This window comes from Corapipo altera, unplaced genomic scaffold (assembly GCF_003945725.1).
Source record: "Corapipo altera isolate COAL_440 unplaced genomic scaffold, ASM394572v1 113, whole genome shotgun sequence".
NCBI classification, from domain to species: Eukaryota; Metazoa; Chordata; class Aves; order Passeriformes; family Pipridae; genus Corapipo; species Corapipo altera.
Genome location: NW_020884895.1, coordinates 7,944,775 through 7,965,001, shown reverse-complemented (window position 1 = coordinate 7,965,001; position 20,227 = coordinate 7,944,775). Strand labels below are relative to the sequence as shown.

Here is a 20,227-nt window from a genome sequence, read left to right as displayed (position 1 = left end):
TCCCACAACCAGAAGAAATTAGGAAAACAGCACTGACATAGTAACCAAGAGCATAATTCAAGTAGGTTCTTTCCAGAAATAAAAAGATACTACTATTTACTGTTATGAAAGATACTATATTCTACTGCTGTGTGCAACTCAAGGAGAACATCCACATAGCTACCATTTCCAAAAGGTGTTAAGTCCATTTGTGTTACACCACTGGGTTGAGGAAACAAAGTTTGGATTTATGGGCTTTAGCATAACCATCTCATGAAGATATCTGTCATCTCTACAGGGCAGTAACTCACTTCACAAGTACAAGTTTAAACTAGCTGGATCTTTTTTCCATGTTAAACTCTGAACATGAAATAATGTGGTCTCAGGTTACCAAGGTTTGCAACGTGAGACAAAAGACTCTTCCATGGATTGGACTGCCCCAAGTAATTGAGGGCCCTTTTCCACTGAAGAACACTGTGGAAACAAAGGTTTCTCCAAAGATGTTCTGGACATCTGTTAAGCAGAAACAGCCAATTATGTCTGTGGCAGCTCTGTTAGATGGACAGTGTGAAGAGAGCACTCATTGTCAGCTGTTTATTTGAAGCTTCTTTCCCCTTAGCCATGTTTTTCATGTTTTTTTAAAAGATATTTGTGTTCTCAGTCCAGTGGTCTCTCCATCTGTCTCAGAGCCTTTCAGACACACTTCAGTTTGTGCTCCACCTTCCATTTCTGCTTTCAATTATTCCTCAGTTAAGTCTATTTTCTGGCATTTCTACATTTTCCCATTTTAAATGTATACTATTGCAGAGATATGAAATTACTCTGAAGAACTCCTCTTCTACCTAGATGAGAGCATTTAATGTCATGTCCTCTTGTGTGTTCAGATTTAAACTCTATCCAGAACAGACAGTCTAATTTCCTGATGGATTTACAAATGTGTACAAGATAAATGGAAAGGAAACACGGAAGGAAGTATTGACATCCAAACTTGAATTCATTTGGACTATTACTGTGTAAAGGTCATAACATTCAAGGTTGGGAAAGGTTGGCTTTAAACAAAGAACAAAGCACGACTTTTCTTCTTAATGATTTGTTAAACAGACCTCATGCAACAATTAACTACAACATCATCATAAAGGTTTGCCTGTTGAAGTGCTGACAACAGATAAAACACCTGTAAGTCAAATATTGAGTATTCCTGTGAAAGGTACCATGGCATGTCTGACTTAAAGACATTGTGATTGTCAGACTACAGCATTTATAAAGCATCTGAGAGATCAAGAGAAGTTCCTGCATTTCAGAACAAAAGTGGTCCTATTCAAACAGATAACTGGATGTTGTTGGAGGCTTTTTCCTTTAAGCAGGACACAAAGAATTTCCATGCAACTTCTGAAATACTTTTTATCAAAGTCATTTTGGAAAAGCAGAGGATGGAAGCTGAATGTATTTCAGTTCCCTCATCCAAGCACATCTGGATACTCTTAAGCACTTTTGCAACTGCTTGTTGTGTAATAACTTGGCCAAATAAAAAAAGGATGGGAAGCGGGTGAAGGGCCGTTTATCTTGCAACTGAAGAAAGGAAGGAGAAAATTGTGCTTAAACTGTGGCTGTCTCTTCTCCCACAAGAAAGAGGTAACAGCAGAAGTGTCCTACAATCTTCATTTCTCTGAAAGGCTCCAGAGGAACTCAGTTAGATCTCAGCTACAGACTACACAGAAAGCTGTAACCCAGAACAGATGTCCCTGATGTTTGTGGAACGGTGACAAATCACCATCTCCTACAACATGGCAGATGGTCTGCAGGGACTGCACCAAGGAGATACAGAATACAAACCAGCATAATGAAAATCAATTCTATTATTTTTCATATTATTCAACTCTGACAGCATATGAAAAATTAATTTTTCAAGAGAGTAAATTGAGAATATATTGAACAGAATAAACCTCAAAACTGTCAATAAATGTGAATGTAGCTGTAGATGTAACAACAAGAATTCTGGCCAGTTGTGAATATAATACTGTTTAAAGAACTTTTTAAAAAAGTATTACAGGAACTAGGCCTTCACATAGATGAGAATGAGTAAATATAATAAATTTTCATTAAATACAGAGAAGTGTAAAGTTAATTTAAAATCAAAGATTATCTTGTTTATATAATACAAAACCACCCTAATTCCAGCTGCTGGTGAAATATTCTAAAAGTAATGTTTCGAAACAGAAACTGCATTTTAAGAATAACATTTTTTGTTTCATACTTGCAAGAGAATTGTGCTTATGTGCCACTTCAATTACTCTAGGACAGGAGCTGCCCTTTATTCAGAGCCTGGGATCAGTTACTGGATTACCTGGAGCCTCAAATCCATAAAAGCAGTAACTCAAAGCAAGACTGATATAACTATATTCCAGCAACAAAGCTCAACTACAGAAACACAAATGACCATGTCAAACCTAAGGAGCTTTGACTGTTTTTACAGACAACCCTGCAGTTCCCAGAAGCAGATAAGGTAACTCAACTGCAATAAACTATCAGAAGAAAAGTACCTCAATGATGACTTTTGCTGATTTAAGACAACTCTTTACTCCATTCTTTGCCTGACCTGTAAAAGATTATCTGTGAATGACTTCACAATGAAGATATATTCCTTACAGGTTATGAGCACACACAGAAAAATTGTTTAGCATCCCAGAAAAAGTAGAAAATTAGGAACAAAGTTAACCTGTGTTTTAATGGGTAAGGAATAAAATTCTCCACTGCTACTGTGGAGACCTGTTGTTACCTGGAGGAATTACAGCATCTGATCAGACAGAATGGCATCCTTGGGAAAAGGTGGGGAGTGAAGCTTTAAAGCTCATGATAGTTAGCAAATAATAAATAAATGTCAAATAACCTGAAGATGACATAAAGGTAACTGAGAATATCGAGCTAAAAGAAAAGGTCTGTAAATAAGGAGAAAACAGATTGTTTTCTCTGAGAACAAACTGTGCCTACCAGTAAGCAGAATCTCTAGGCAGGAGTTCTCTGAGCAAAGCTATACAAAATAAAGTTTAACCTTATAGAAGCAACTTGCTTATTCTTTTTTAATGTCTTGTATCAGGATAGGTCTTTCAAACTTGTATCAAGTTGTATCAGTTGTATCAAGGGAAATAACACTGCTCTTCCTTTTTCCAGCAAGTGAGGAGGGAAGACAGAACTGTAACAAGGAGGAAGTGTGTCTGACCTCTCTACTGACCTCTTGAGAGAAGTCAGACCGAAGGAAGGAACAGCTCTAAACTCCATCAGCTGGCATGCAACAGCAGAAGTGGGACTAGTTCTATCAACATGGGATGTGTGCTGAAGGAACAAGCAAGAGGAAACAAATCACATTCCAGTCTCTATGAGCAACTATGGAGTCCACCAGTGCTGTAACCACACCACCTCCTCATCACAGGGATGCTACAACACAAGAAACTTTGCTGTTAAAGAACAAGACAGCAAGTTACTGCACATAACATACCAGGCAAAGAATGGATAAAGGCCCAAACTTCATCCACAGTCCACACTGAGGGGTCAGTTTGCACCACTGGTAACAGGTCGATGCTCTCTGGCATTTTCCGGATCCTCAGCTCCCTCAGCTCCCGTTCCCTCTCCCTCTCACTCTGCCTCCGCAGCCGTGTGGTCATGGCCGTTGGAACAGCGTCTTCGTGAGGAGCCAGATCCTCTTCTGCAGATGGATAAGTAATTGGAAGCTGGAAAACGCAGTACAAATACACTACAGTATTAGGCTTTATTTGCAATTCCCAAAGCAATGCCATAGTTTTAAGCAAATATTCCACAGACCTGTCTAAGAAAATGCTCTCGTGACGCCCCCTCAGGGCCGCTCGGCCGACGCCCGCGTCGCCCAAGACTTTGGCTATCTGACTTCCGATTCCAACGACTGGTCTTGTCTGATGTAAACAGCCCAAATTTCTTAGTGCAACTAAGGCTGTGCCTAAAGAAGTAAGATATATTCAATAATGCACTATATGGTTTTTTGGACTGAATTCAATCAAGTAACCGTAAAATCACAGTGTTGTAGAAATGCTGCTTAATTAAAACAACAGCTGTCACAGCAATAAAAGAGAAAGGTATCTCAAAGGCCACTTACTCAAGCCCCTCATCTTGATGCAGGATCAAGTACACCTAGATCATCCCTGGAAGATGTCTGTCCTTCCCATTTTTAAAATGTTTCCATGATAGAAATACCTTTGCATTTTATCACATAATACAGTTCTGCTTCTCTGAAATATCCACTAAAAACCTAAAAATCACACTGCATGTTTTGGTTCCATTTTCTCTACCTGGCTGATACCCAGTCAAAAGAGGATAGAGGCAAAAATCCCATGTTAAGATTAAGGGACCAAACCCCTTCTTAAATTTATTTCACTGGTGGTATCCCAACAAGTACCAAATGAAAAATATAAGCTCCCACTACTTAAAATGGGAATGTAGCAGACACAAAGAGAAAGGTCATCTCCAGGCACATGAATGCAAAAAAAAAGAGCTAAGCGGTGACTAGAAATGGGAAACTATTCCCCATTTCTAAAACAACTGGGATTAAATGTCAACTTTCCAGCTGTAATGATGGAAGACTTTACATTTGGATGTTGACTGGGAATTCTTCCTCTCTTAACCAAGAGAGGTTAATCCATTAACCACTTAATGATAAGCAAGAACTAGGCAGAGTTACCTTTTGGCACAGGATGTGGAGCAGAATCTTTTTGACCGTAGAAACTTATTGGGATACCCCATTTTTCCACAAAATTCACACTTCAGAAGTTCATTTTCGATTTCATCCAGTCCCTCTAAAGAAAGGAGTGAGGCACAAAGAAGTCAGTTTCAATGACACAAATTATGTTCACATTTCTCACCTCAAGCAGGGAGGTAAAAGATTTTCAAATATCTAACACATTTAATTAAATCCTTTGATTAAGAGACGATTATGCAAAGCTGAGCAAGCTGTAGATTTCATTCTCTGTGGAAAAGATCTTGAGCAAACTGAACCTCACTGAACCTTCAATTAAGTTATGCAATGAATTTAATCAGTTTTTTGCTGTATTTCAAGCCATCCATGAGCAAGTATGTCCTCGAACTTAGCAAACAGTTAAACAGAGTTACAGTCGTCATAAATTACTTTATAAAGAGTTCATTAAGAGAATCAGGTCTTCCACAGTCTAAATTCAAGCTCTCCTGTAATGACATAATGCAGTAACCTTTTAAATACTTTCTTTGAATAAGCAACTGCTACAACCAAAGGGACACATGAAAGCAAGGAAAACATTGAATCTTGAATCTATGGAATACTGAATCTATGAAAAAGGTAAGCTGCATGTAAGAAAAAAGAGGATTACGGCATCTGCTGATTTGCAGCCTCCTGGTACAGAATATTTTTCTGTTACTGGTGAGATGAGGTGCCTGTTTTCCTGCTCCACAAAAAGCACTAGGGCAGCAAAGAGCTGGAAACACCAAAAAGCATATCTGAAGGGTGTTTCTACCACAAACACAGTCACATCCAGGTTTAGTACAAGGAAATCTTTGCTCAGCTTCTGCATATGTGGATGCATCTTGACGTCGGATGTTTCCTAATAATTCATCTCATGAGTAGTTATGACTTTTGTACATAAACTTAACACCAGCTGTCAGGAACAATAACTAAAAGCAAACCCATGAGTGTTTGAGGAATTCCATAAAACAGACAAGCTGTTCGAAATCTGAGAAACAGCACAGTGTTCATACTGAAAAGAAAACTGAATTAACATCTAGTGTAACAAATTAAGGGCAAAATAACTACTGCAAACAGATCTTCAAACATTCTAGAAGATACACCAGAGGGCAAAAAGTTTATTTTGTTTGAAATACATTGCGTGAAATAAGATAGTAAAAAAAGCGATACTTTTGATCAAGAAAGTTTATTTAACATCAATTTACTAAGCACAGTCATTAGACAAGAGATTTATGGGAATATCAGTATAACTCCACTGAGCTGCAAAAGAACCAAAGAATGCCAAACAAGTCAAACAATCCAGATGACCTTTTTTGATGTACTTGATGGTTTCATATCACTGGACTTTCCTCTCAAAGAACTGGTTAAATATAAACCCCTCACTGGGAGATGATACAAAAATCAACAGCAATTTTAAACTCAACTAAAGATATAGAAAATTTCCAGTCCCACTGCAACTCTTCACTATTAATGTGCCAGATGTTTGCCTTCTAAAATTTAGTTTGATGTGCCTATGTGAAGGTTTGTGAAGGATAAGGTATGGGCCTCAGATTATCTTACAGTAGAATATTGTGTAACACATTTTAAAAATAGACTCTAAAAATTGTTTCTTCATTTTTCTATGTAGAATTACAACAATTACAACATAAACAAAAGAAAGTTACAAAGCAAAGCACTTCAAATATCTGCCACAGCCTAAATTAGGCTGTTACTGCAAAATGAAGAAGGGCCCTGGACTATCCAGAGACATCCCAGTAAATGCAATCATATCATCAGCCACAACTGAGGAAACCCTGCTTTATGGATTTTCAGGCACTGTTTTCACAGTTTCTGACTTTGCACTGATGTTGTGTCAAGAAGTAGGAGGGCTACAGACAGGATGTACTACACACAAAACCGAAGGGGAAAAAGTGGGTATTTAAACAAACCCCACAAACCTTCTGCAATCATATCCTCGATCTCTGTGTCCGATGAGTTGTCTGCGTGCTTTGTGTTCTGCAAGTCTGACTCCACACACACAACACTCATGATCTGACCCTCCACCAGCAACCTTTTTTCTGCAGGCTGTTCCACCAGCAAAGATGAACGACTGACCTATTGCAATAAAAGCAAAGCAACAGGGAATAACTAAAAACTGTATTTGTGACTTAGCAGTTGTACCTGAGTGGATGATCAGCTTCTACTCCCTATCCATGAATCATTATGTGGTGCCAAAGCTCTAAATACCCTTTCTCTAACAAATAAAGACTCAGCTCTGCACACTTTGCAATTATATTTAACAAAGAAGAAACATGTTATATCTACACAAATGAAGGAATGGTGAAATGAGAGGCACATTAAATTAGTTAATAAGGCAGGTTTTAAATTGGCCATTTGTGGATTTAAAATTTTCAACAGTAATTCTTAACCAGGCACAGCACTAATCACACCTAGCCCCCTAAGGAGTTTGACAGTGCTTTAAATAACAATTTTTAACATTTTGGAATTTTAACACAGACTCAGCTCTGAGGTTTAAATTAAGGTATCACTAAAATTGAGGGATCTTGGAGACAGACAAATGTAAAAACATTACTGCAAATGGCAGCCTAAAATCACTCTCTGTATTTATCTCCAGATATAACCTACTACTCAACTCACCAATCAGTAGACAAAAGGTCAAAACCAACATCTGAAAAATAATTCAGGATCTAAATACCTACTGGCCACAAATATCATCCTTACAAACAGTTTGTTTCAAAGATTAGTAGTAAAAAATTCTTAGCAACTTCTACACTTACAGGGAATGGCTCCAACCCCTCCTGAATCACAAAGCCTTCGATGACATGGGTCAGGATCTGGGGTTTAACAATAGCCTGTGGAGGTTTATTTTCTAGGCTAGGAATGCTGTTGGGCATTGAGGTGCTGTTGCTCCTTGTCGTTGCTGCTGGAAGCAAAAGAGGTGGTGGTGGAATAGAGGCATGTGAAGGATCAGATGGAGATTTAATGACTGAGGCACTGACTGATGATGTCACTGAAGGCAGTCCCCCGTGTTCTGAAAAAGATAACATAACATGTGTGTTATGTTTTTATCACTGATGTCCAACCACTGGCTCAGAATTCTAGAAATTAGGGGTGATAGACCCATCTCTGCACCACCTAACAGGCTCTTCCCTACGATTTATAGATTTTACCTTTAAAACAAGATTGTTTCTCTAGACAGACTATATATTCCACAAACACACACTTCTCAGGCAAACATTTTCCTTTACTCAATATCTACTGACTATAAGCATAGTTGGCCACTAATTACTTACACAGATCATAAATCCATATGTCAAAAGCTACCTTAGTTGGACATTAGTCCTCACCTGACAAAGGATCATCTGAATTCAGGGCCTCTCCATTCCCCAAGGTTATGGCTGGTGGAGACAAGGTGGGTGGTGTAGGTGTTCTTGCCATGTGCACACAGTCCGAGTCCTCGGGCATCTCTTCTTCACACACATTCTCCACTTGGTAAATCTGCATCCAACAAACTATTGCTTTAGAGAGATTTCCATTCTATCCTAATACCTTAAAAGAGTTGCATAAATACAGTTTTTAAAATAAATTACCAGTTCAAATATGCTAATCTCCTAATAAAATACTAGTTTCCAAACTGCACACAAAACAGTGAACTTTGAGGACATCACAATGTCTATGAGAGCAAAATTAAAGTATTTTGTTACAAATAGCAAAATATAAAGAGACCAGAGAACTTGACTTTTTGATATCTTATCTGTACAGTTGACTGTATTTTTATTTACACACACATTTGATGCTATTTAAACACATCTACAAAACAGAAGTTTAATGACAAGACTGCAAATTGTTGTCTAACTTATTCAGCAGCATAATCAAACTCAGTTCAGAAGAGTACACCAAGACTATCAAGAATTAGTGTTTAAGAGATTCTAAAGTAGTTTCCTCAAAACTATTAAATTTACATGAATTACTGAGTCAGTTGAGCAGATTAAAATGTAAAACACCACCTTGTCAAAAGCAAACCTGGTTTATACCCTTTTGCCTGATTTCTACATGAAATATCACAGTTGAGATTATTAACTCTTAATATAAGTTAAAAATGAACACCACACCTCCTTCCTTAACCTGTTGATAGCCCAAAGAAAGCCTACAGGACCTGTTGATCCTTTTGCTCAAGTTAATCTCAATGCCATCTTAAATGCATTATTTGCACATCATTTTATTTCACTGTACATGATTTTAGGTCAGTGACTGAAGCCAAAACCTTCAGTTACAAACTGCAGACGTCTGAGACTAACACTGAACCACATTAAATGGCAGTGATGGGAGTTACCAAAACAGCATCAAAAGTTGCCCTATTCTTTTACGACGAAGATATTTGCAAAATGTTAGTATAAAAATAACTATTCAGAACCCTATTATCTCAATAATCTGCTCTATTTAGTATAGAGATGCTTCTCTTACTCAAAATTTGGAATGCCTATATTTGTATTAAGATAGAGGTAAGAGCTTACAGCCCATACGGTACATTTATAAAAGTTCATTTTAACATAATTGTTAACATTTATTTACTTTCTTAACTTTAAACATACTGCAATATAGTCAATAGCACCTGGTTTAGCTCCCTCTGAAGTCAGTGGTCCAGAGTCACAGCTCTGGAGAAGACCAGGATAAAGAACAAAGGATGTAATGTTACCACTTACCACTGGAGTTTCAATGGGAACCGATGGCTGCACCTGCAGATTTACTGCGACAGTCTGTGGTGGTGGAAGAGTTTGAAATGGCAGCTGGACCAGAGCTTCTGCAGCAGGGAGTTCCTCCTCAGAAACCAAAGTGTTTTGAACCAAAACCTGCCCCTGGGACAGAATTTCAGGCTGCACTTGTAAAGACTGCACAGACTGCAAGGGCAGCGGCTGAATCTGGGCGGACGATGCCGAGAGCTGGGGAGGAGCAGCCAGAGGGATGGGAGCGGACTGCAGGGCGGGATATTGCTGGTGTGGCGTGGAGGGCACGAGCTGCTGCCCCGGGGACACCAGGCCGGGCTGCTCCACCGCCCCGATGTGCACGGCGGGCGAGGGCGGCAGCGGGAGGTGCGGCGGGAGGTTGAGCGGCTGCGCCACCGGGCGCACCGGGGTGCTGGGAGCGGGCGGAGGAGCCGCCGGCTCCGGCTGCAGCGCCGCCGGCACCAGGGAGTTCGCCTGGGACTGGATAAGGGCTTGGGGGTGAATGATTATGGTGGGGGACTGACTCGGGGAGTGCGACGGCGGAGGGGACACCACCACCGACTGCTGCGCTGACTGGGATGGGCTGGGAGAGAGCGTTAGAGGCGGAGGATGGATGTGGATCGGCGAGCAGTGCGACGGGACGCTGCTGGGAGCCGGAGGAAGCCCGTGGCTCGGGAGGGGCAGACAGTGCTGGGATGGAGGCGGCTCCTGGCCCGAAGGAGTCTGGAGTGCGATCGGCTGGACTTGCTGCTGCTGCTGCAATATCAGCTGATGATGGGAAATCTTTGGAGGTGGTGAATGAAGTGGGATCTGCTGATGCTTTACTAGAGAATGAGGTTGCAATGGAGAATATGAAGCTGTGAGAGGAAAAAAAAACCACACCCGACAATTAGTATCTATTTCTTCAAATCCTGAAAAGATTATAAAATACTTTAAAAAGTTTTCACTTTAAAGATCAACACAATTTTTTGAACACTTAAGATACGTGTTTAGAAAGATCTTCTTTGACAGCACATAGTACACAAGAACAATTTATTAGAGGAATATATCCATTTCCAAAGCAAAATGCAGCAATGAATACAGAAACATAGCCATGCTTTTTACATATATGTACTTTCTAGATAAAAGTAAATAAATGTATCTTTTCGGAGCTAGTTCTAAGATTACTGTTGATCCAGCCTATTTAAACTTATGTTTATTGTGTTTATCTATTTAAGTTGATCTAGCTTATTTAAGAATGTCATGCAACTTCAAACAAATTAAACCTTTACTTTGAAACAGACTGGACTAGAAATTATTAGCATGTCACAATCATCAGGATTTGCTGATAACTGTTAAGTTAAAAGTTTATTTAGTCTCTGAAAATAGTATTATCTAAAATTCCAAGAATCCAGTATAAATTTAAAACACTGAAAGTATTTGCCTGAACTTGAACACACAAACTGAGAGGTACAAATCTAAAAATAGTGCAGCTTCCAGAGACACCACCTTAAAGTGAACCAGTGACTCACTAGTAATTCCTTACAGCACACACACATATTGTCCTCCACATCCAAACCTCTTCTTGCTTTGTCTTGTTCACTTGAGAAAAAACTCATTTATGTAGGATTTTTATGATTTATTCTGCTACTAAGGATGGATTTTTTTTCCTTACCAAACTGAGCTCTGAGAGCATTAGGGCTCAGTACCCCCAGAGTGTCTCCCTCCAAATCCCACTCTTTCTCTAAAAGCTGCCATTAGCCAAGCTAAATTCCACAGAATTCAGACCAATTGTCTAAACCACCCTCACTCTTCCAAAATAAGGACACCAAGATGCAAATAAGCTGCATGCAATGGAAGTGCTTATCTAACCAAGTGCAGGTTATTTTCATTTATCTCTTAATACTAAATACTAAGATTCTGAGCATTATTACCTATGGATTTATAAAGGTACTTGACAGAGGATGACACAGATGACACAGACAAGACAGAAAAAAACAAACAAACCACAAACAAATAGATTTTGATGAGAGCAAGAGGCTTGATGGGGTTTCAGGCCACATATTGCTTCCCAGAGATTGGGGATGGCAGGATGGTATGGCCTGACAATAAGTATACAGGGAGACCAGAATGAGAGTCTCGTTTGTGCTGTGATTCAACTGTGTACTGCAATTGCTATATTGTGCTTGTACTGTGCTTTAAGAACATTCCTGCATCACTGCATCTGCTCAGTCAACATCCCGTGCAACATCCAACATCAACAAATAAATAAATTTACTATTAAAATTTAAACTCTATTCACGTGGAATATCTAGAAGAATTCTGTCAGAGAGCACTGAACTCTGACAGAACCGTAACACAGCAATTATTATAACGAAAATAAGTTTCCTGCAGCTCCATTTTCACCCTACCTGGTGTTATTAAGTGATGTATGCTGGATGTCCGTGTGACCGGCGTGCTCCGGCACTCCGCAGTTGGGCTCTCGCCTTTCCTATTGCTCTCTGAGGGATCTGGTTGGCTGCCCTTGGAAATGGGGACAGGTTTATTTGGGCACAGGGACAGTGACTGAGTTTGACTGCTGCTCTTTGGTGGGCCATTCTGGGAACCTGACAGCACACCCAGCTTCTGACTGCGCAACGTCAAGTTCTGAACCTGGGAAACGAGCGAAACACGAAAAAACCCAAACCATATAAACATCCACGACAAACATCAGGCAAAAATAGCAAAAAAAAAAAGAAAAAATCACATTAAGTAATACTTCTCATCCCATGTGATTAAAAGAATCTAAAAATCTGCATAAGCCATAAAATTTAGAGAAGGATAGGGATCTTTATTACTTTGGCAATAAAGAAAACTCAGAAAAGTCTTTTGCTCCTTACTGAACTTCCAAAAGAAATAGAAATTTTCCATTAATTTGAATTAAAATTTTAGTTTTTCTCTTTTATTGTGCCTTCAAAGTGAATGACACAAAGCATCTTAAGCAAAAGCAATTTTATTTTCATACAGACACTGCACAAATGCAGTTGCCTGTGAGTGAGCTCCAGACACCAACATAAAGCAGACCTTGGGTGGTTGGTGGGATCAGAATCTGCTCTGTGTTATCCATGCATTAACAAAACTGAGACCTTTGTTTCTACAGTGATATTAATCTACCTTTTCCTGACACCTCCAGTGTCACATGAAACAACAGGTTTGCTTTCTGGAAGTAAATCAGGCAGAGATTATTTTCATTTAAGTCTGTTATATCACAGCCAGATTCTGTACAGAATGATCCCAGATCTCCAATCCTATTGCTGAGCTAGAATTTTATTTTCAAGTATAACAATTTGTACACTAATTTACATCATATTTACACGAAAAAGAGGACTAATTATTACCACCATCCACTATTTTGATTACATGATCCCTTCCTTACTCAGCATTTAGCACTCCTGTAATGAACAGCTAGTTCATACTTCTCACATGCTCAGCATGTCACCACAGGAAGTGTTCAAACCCTGTTCTGAAGACAAGAGTAGCTGTTTCCTCACTGCCATGCAGATGGCATTTACTGCAACCCTACCCCTGTGAGTACAACTCAACCTTCCCAGATCAGGTGACCCACCTGAGATATCCATGAGAGGGGAGAGGAACAGCTGAGTTTGGCAGGAGCCCTCCAGCAGCTCAGCTGCTCTAAGGTCTGGGGTGAGTCATTTTTATAAGCACACAATGTTTCCTTCCTTCTAAGTTTTGGCCCACTCTACTGCACAGACCTTCCATAAGTTTACACAAGCTCACCTGAGTAGCTGCAGACTGACAGGAAGATGAGGAGGATGATGAGACAACAGGAATGTCAGACTGGACAGCAGCCACAGTGGTCGCAGGAGTAAAAATAAGCTGTTAAGCAAGAAAAAAATATATGCCAACAGACTGAAATTTTTAAAATCTGTAAAAGAAATGCAGCACCTTAAGGAGATACATAACTTACATGTACTGATGCGCAGATTCTAAGATTCATTACTTTACTGTTAGATTAACTTACTTAAAGAACAATTTATCATGGTAGTTTTAAGTAAATAAAACTAAAGGAAAATAATTTAAAATATTTGTTCTACATGCTGAGAAAAACCTTTGAGATTTATAAATACACCTGTGATCTGTTACACAAGAGAACTTCCCCTCCAATATTACAAATGAGTGAAACAAAGACAAGAGAAAAGCCCAATACCTACTATAATAAAGAAAGAGAACTTCAATCTTCCAGTGTGTCAAAACGTTATTTAACAAGCAGAGCTGTGGAGACAACAGGGTTGGACCTAAGCCAGTCTTAAGGACTGTAACCCAAACTTACCATCTGAGCTCGTAGGTACATTTGAGCCTGGCTTGCACTCAGGGTGGGAGAGGTGCTGCCCAGCAACATCGTCTGCTGGGTGATGCTGCTGCTGGTGGTGTTGGAGGTCTGAGAACGGCTTATTATCTGTGCAGGTGTGGGAGAGGTGGAGAGGTTAATCTAAGGAAACAAAAATATTGCCTCTGTCATGGAAATTCAGTCATCCTATGGTCTAAAGCCAGAAAGCCTTTGACAAAAATGGCAGGGGCAGTTGAAATCTCTGAACTGTAAAGGTAGCAAAAATATATTGACCCAATCGTCGCAAAACTGAATTCTGGCAGGATTGTACATTTTGGTTCTCAAACTGCAAGCAACCACTTTGCAGTAAGTAATAATAAGCAGTTACGAGTACAAACAATGATATTATGAAGTCTGAAAAATATACCTCATAGAAATACACATTTACAGAAGAAGTAGCATGAGCCCATAATATTTTAACAAAAACACATGAATTTTAATACTGAGGCATTTTTAAATGTTTATATTATCTGCCTGGGTTGGTATCTTCTGTTATGCTTGTTATGCAACCTGATCAGGATACTTCTTTGTGCCACCACATATGGACTTTAAATCCTCATTTTCCATATGCATATTGAAAAATGACTGAAGATTACAACTTTCTCTAATTTCATATTAAATGTTCCTCAACAACTGCTCTGTAGCATCTTCTCAAAAAAAAAAAAAAAAGCTGTTGTGGTTTGGTTTTCTTTTTTCTTTTTCTTTTCTAACCAGTCTAACAGAGTTAAGTGCCCAGCTCTTTTACTTAAAAGATTTCCTTGAAAAACCCCAGCCCAATTATTCTGTTAGTTTAACACCAGACATCTTTAAAGACTTTCCCTCCTAAATTTAATGAATGAATGATTTTACTTCTAACAACTGTAAGCCAAGCCAAGCTATGAGAGCTTAAAAAAATATACAGTTAAATCACTGAAGCTATGCACTGGAGTCATGAACAGCTCAAGGGTGTGATTAATAAGCAGGATGTCTGCAGGACTAACAAATCCAACACCAGACAACTGTAGAACTGTAAAGACTGTGCAAATTATATGTCTGAAGATGCCACTTGAAGAAATACAACATGAACTGAACACAGAGCTGCTCAAAACTGAAACCTGAGCACATGCCTAGATTATGGGAAGTGAAAGTGCGAGAGATGCATGGTAAAAGATGATAATCAATAAAAGAATGAATGCTATAAACATTTCATCAGTTTCATAAATATATGTTAGCATTGACTTGGATTCTTTAGATTTGGTGCTCTTTAATCACTGATACACAGTAAATGATTTTAATCTACTGCAGTGCCCTCAATAAAGAAACTAATGTGGGAAATCCAATAAGAAATTGAGTAAGAGTATGAGAGCTCAGGGAGTGACTCCTGCAGGAGTTTGAACAATCACTGGTGCTTCTGGAGTGAGCAGCTGCCCCTCAGAGCACCAGGAGGGGTCTGGGACTGGGGAAGCCAACACTGGCCAGCAACAACAGCAGACAGCACCCAACGCTTACTATGGAGTCTGGTGGTTTTCTCTGCAATACCAATTTTAACTGCACAGTTTTAAATCCTCAAGTATTTTCTGGTTTTGCCAGTAGCCATGTAACAACCAAGCAGGGTTGGGAATGGATGGAGGGCTGTGTTCAGTTACGTACCGAGGTCTGCGACATGCTTGACTGCTGAGTGACACTCCCAGGGGGGGAAGTACATTGCCTCCCACCTGACAGGCTTGCCTAAATAGCAAGAATATGTGTCAAATATTGAAATCAGAAAGGGTTTAAGTGTTGTTCATATTATTGCATAAACCACGAGAAATATCCCTCTCTACCTTTACCTTTTGTCTGAGTTAACAGTAAAAATAGTTTTCTCAGTGGAAACAGTTTTCAGCAAAGTGCACTCTGCACTGTGGAATCCTATCTGCAAGGTGCTAAATTCCTTGAATTCCTACCCAATTTCAGGCATGAAGGTTCTATCAGATCAAGACTTGAACAAAACCTATCAGAGGTAAAGTCTATCAAGCTGTTAATGATGGAGTTTACTGGTCAGCTCACTACCTATGACACTCAGAACTTAAAATGTGACATCATTGAAAACTGTCATTGTTAAAACTCACCTATTTTTACTACAATTAGACTCCTCAAAAAAAATAAAACAAGCCTTACAAATGCTGTAAAGAACACCCTCATATTCTAGAATGGTAAATTATGTATGCACATCTAGAGTCTATCACAGCAGGCTATTCCAGCCCTTCTGATGATACAGGGACAGGGATTTAGGTTTCTGTATGAACAGTCTGATACCAAAACCTCTCAGCCTCCCCCAGCTTGCTTTCTTTTGCTCTGTCTCAGTAACTGTATATCCACACACATATCCATCACAACAAAAAAAGACAAATCAATATATTACCACAATCTAATGAAAAAGGTATAGAAGGAAAAGCCAGGAGCCAAAAAGAGCCAGTCCAGTTCTGACACCAAGCAGCCATTCCCCTGAGGTCTTTAACTCCATTTTAGCATTTCCACGTGTAAAATTGTTAACAACCACCTCTCTCTGCAAGATCATATTCTCAATCTAAGGTCAACTGAGGTCAAAGGAAATCCTGCCACTGCTTGAGTTCAAAATGGGTCTCCTCCAGTGCTCACTAATGTTAAAAGCTGTGTTTCAGAAATGAAATGTCATTTACCTCCTACATTTTCACACTCAGAGTTACAATTGAATTTTGCTATTACTTATAATGCAGCCAGATGTGAGGCAAAACACACTAAGATGTTCATTATTTTTATTTGATTTTACTAGGATACAATGCTATTTATTGCTTTCCCCATCAACATTTAGAGAAAATCATGGGATGAAGATTGAAGTAGTCTATTTTTAATATTTATTTTATTACTGCTTGATGATTTACATGATGCATTATAATGCATGCAATAAAGCATGGAATGGTTGCCTACTGGAGCATCTATACCACTAGACAAAACCCTCCAAACTGTTTGGAGGAAGATACAATTTAAAATAACAATGTCATTAGAACATAACAGTGAATTATGGTGAGGCTTTAAGCTCAGGCACTTAAGCTGTTATCACGTTTGACAACGACTGCAGCCCTGCTCTAGATAATACACCGTTCTTTGTCAGCAATCTTCACTCTCACCTGTGGAACAGTTGCCAGACTCTGAAATTGGGTACTGCTTAAGTGCTGCTGCTGCAGAGCAGCAGTCTGCAGCATTAGATGCTGCTGTTGGGCTGCATACATCTGCTGGAGGTACTGAGCAGCTGAGCTAGGAGGACGATGCAAGGCCTGCTGAATAACCTGTGATGAATCAGTAGGTAATTAATTACAATTACAAAGCACACACCATGCTGACATGATGTTGAAGTTTACCTTTACAAGGAGACACAACCAAATAAATTCTTTTCACACCAGTTTTGTAACACTGAACTTGCTCCATCACTGTTCTTGCTAAAGTCACAGAGCATTGTCAGCATCAATATATTCATGCTCTCAAGGACAGCCTGACAATACAGCATCATTCCCAACACAACATCCCAGCCTCTCAGCTGCTTGTCAACACATCCTACATCATGTTCTGCTTTTTGAGAGACCAGGGTAGTGTGTGAGAGACCCAATTATGAAACCCAACAGAATAGATTGTACAGAGTTCAAGGAGACCTAATTTCAAGAGAAGTAAGAAGGGGCTGGATCCCACACAAATACCTCTGGATCCCTGTAGTCAATGTTGCTCAAACAGCTTTATTTTGTAAAGGTTTATGTTAATAATCCACACCCTTAGCACATGATGAACCAACCAAACTTTCTAGTGTAGCATCTCCCCCCTCCCTTATTTGGGAGTCAGGTCTGTGCCCTGCACTGTCCTTAAGTGGTCTGACATCCTTCAGTAGACAACATCTCCAGAAAATGGTAAATCAGCTACGCAGACAGACAACAGCAATCAAGACTGGAAAGTTAATCCTGTGTAAAGTATTGTGCAATGCCTGTACTGAGAGCTCTGTACAGGACAGGGGAGAACATCCCCCAGCCCAGTACCTGGACAGCATGTCTGTCGGAGCCGCTGTAGACGGAGATCTGCGGGAGCGCCGTCCGGGAGCTGGAGGTGGTGGCGACAGTCGTCGTAGGCGCAGAACATGTTGTTGTGTTTGGTTCATTCTCCATCGCTGTGCAGCGCCCGTCCAGCCTGGCAGGACGGAGATGACAGTGATCACAAACAAGGCCAGCACACGTTGATGTTAAACACACAAAAAATCAAAGTTTTGCTGAGATAAAATAACAGACAGTTCTCAAATGGATAAGATTTATAGAATCACAGAATGATTTGGATTGGAAGAAACCTTAAAGATCATCTCTCCCCAACTCCCTGCCATGGGCAGGGACACCTTCCACTAGCCCAGATTGCTTCAAGCCTCGTCTAACCTGGCCTTGGACACATCCAGCAACAGGGCAGCCACAGCTTCTCTGGGCAACCTGTGCCAGTCACCACCCTCAGAGGGAACAATTTCTTCCTAATACCTAATCTAAGTTTGTAGTATTTGCTATTGCTTGAGGAAATTTACTGAGAAATGTGGTTATAATCTAAGATCCATCAAAAGTTGCTCAGGAATACATGCAAGATTTCCAGCCAGCTACAAAGAAGTACTGCTATATCCCTTTCCCTCACAGCCCAGCACTGAACTGCTGGTTGATCCTGGACAAGAAGCAAACCCTGTTCTTGGTAAAAATCACTGGTGGCATGTTTTGTTTGGAAAGAGAGGGAAAGGATATATTGAAAAATGCTTTTTACAGCAATACCTCACACAACGCAGCAAGAACCAAGGAAGAAACTACCTATCTAATCACCTCAGATGATCCCCCCCAGCCTGATGAGAATTCCCTCTGCTGCAGAGTACAATCTCTCTCCCAAAATGTCATCTTTAAAACTGAAATGAATCACAAACCTCAATATATGAGGGGTTTCTTTTTCAGTCTTAGTACTATAATTAACAGGAAACAGCATAGTAGCTGTTTATTGCTTTTAGAAGGATGTTAATAAAAGGGAGGAGGGGAAGATGTGTTTCCTTCTCACCATAAAGAAGGGCTCAGAGAAATCATCAGAGAGAGCTACAACGTACTGGGGAAAAAAAGCAGCTTTGCCAAGTGTTTAACAAACCACCCATTGGATGCTGCATCAAATGGGAACATAATTAGGAGTTTCAGCTCACACAGCTGGAAGCAGAACACTACAGTGCCAGGCTCCACCCTCACCTCCCAAAACACAACTACTCTGCGAGCAGAGCTGCACACGATGCTCCAGCTCCTGGGTACCTGCAAGAACTGAACTTTAACAGATACATGGTCACCTAAGGACCTCTTGCCCACCATCATATTGGATCCTTGCATATACTTTGCCATCAAAAAAAATTCATGGCAACGAAGGATGCTTTAAAAGTAGGGATTCCCTGCTATTAGAACTAAAGAAAAAGTATGATCTGCTGTTAAAATTTATCGATGCCATTTGTCTGCCTACATCAGGGCACAAATTAACACACACAGGTTACCACTCCAACTGCAATAAAACCAGCATCACTTCTAAAACCACTTTACATTAATTTCGCATAATAAAAAGTACCTCAAAAAAACCAGTCCTGTCTCCTCCAGAGGACATTAAAAGCACTTCAAAATATTTACACCTACAACTTGTCTAGCTAGTTTTTGCAAAGTTATGCAACCAGTTAAATGAGCCTAAGAAAACAACACTGGATGTATCATTTCCTTCATTCTCAGCAACATGCTGGATGTGTTATAAGCAAGATGTGCAACATATCCCACTTGCTAACTATTCCATCACGAGTTCACCCCATGAGAGCTGTTAATCCTTTAGCTCAGAGTGTCTCATTTTCAAAAATAACGCTGTCACTGCCCAAGTTGTTCCCATAATGGATGTACAATGAAAACAGGAAAGAGCTCCTAAAATTTTGCCCAGCATCTCCCCCGACACCACACTTCAAGCAGGTATGAGATGCTAATTTGGAGTAAAATTAATCCTATTTAATGACGAAGACCTTGCAATGATGCTCCTGAGCAACTTTTAAGTTAAAGAACCTCCGTAATGCAGAGTAAGTTTTAAAAAACACAGTAAAGTGACTTTAAACCACCACTACGGATTTAAGCAAGCGCAAAATACAAAGCACAACAGAAAACTATATTGAAAATAAGTGTTTATTCAAGCAGTAACAGTACAAGATGCCACATAACTTCAAATTACTGTGCATAAGGTAAATATTCAGTAGTTTTGTTGCTCTATATTTTTCAGTGAAAGCAGACACCTTAAGTAAAAAAAATACCTGCTAGTCTATGCCAGTAAGGTTAAACTACCTTCACAGTGCACACGAATATCACTGCTCACGTTTTATAAAGTTTTGGTAAACACCATGGTAATAACAAACATTGCAGA

The 20,227-nt window shown here is 39.7% G+C and overlaps 1 protein-coding gene across 7 annotated transcripts in view; it reads right to left on the bottom strand.

Moving 5' to 3' along the window:
* The window catches only part of PHC3 (polyhomeotic homolog 3), a 29,748-nt gene that overhangs the window by 8,905 nt on the left and 616 nt on the right, over positions 1-20,227 (bottom strand). For 3 of the 7 annotated variants that reach the window (XR_003528360.1, XM_027647284.1, XM_027647283.1), the window contains exons 2-14: positions 17,827-17,974; positions 16,933-17,091; positions 15,437-15,514; positions 13,751-13,909; positions 13,198-13,296; positions 11,832-12,072; positions 9,421-10,298; positions 8,065-8,215; positions 7,495-7,748; positions 6,655-6,811; positions 4,685-4,799; positions 3,796-3,946; positions 3,473-3,704 (exon numbers count right to left, since the gene is read on the bottom strand). Coding sequence is in view for 6 of the 7 variants with exons in the window: in XM_027647284.1 (XP_027503085.1) it covers positions 3,473-3,704; positions 3,796-3,946; positions 4,685-4,799; positions 6,655-6,811; positions 7,495-7,748; positions 8,065-8,215; positions 9,421-10,298; positions 11,832-12,072; positions 13,198-13,296; positions 13,751-13,909; positions 15,437-15,514; positions 16,933-17,091; positions 17,827-17,952 (2,800 nt within the window). In the remaining variant the exon portion in view is untranslated. Of the gene's footprint in view, positions 1-3,472; positions 3,705-3,795; positions 3,947-4,684; positions 4,800-6,654; positions 6,812-7,494; positions 7,749-8,064; positions 8,216-9,420; positions 10,299-11,831; positions 12,073-13,197; positions 13,297-13,750; positions 13,910-15,436; positions 15,515-16,932; positions 17,092-17,826; positions 17,975-20,227 lie in introns of those variants that run through there. The other 4 variants (XM_027647285.1, XM_027647286.1, XM_027647287.1 and 1 more) reach the window with 4 other exon arrangements.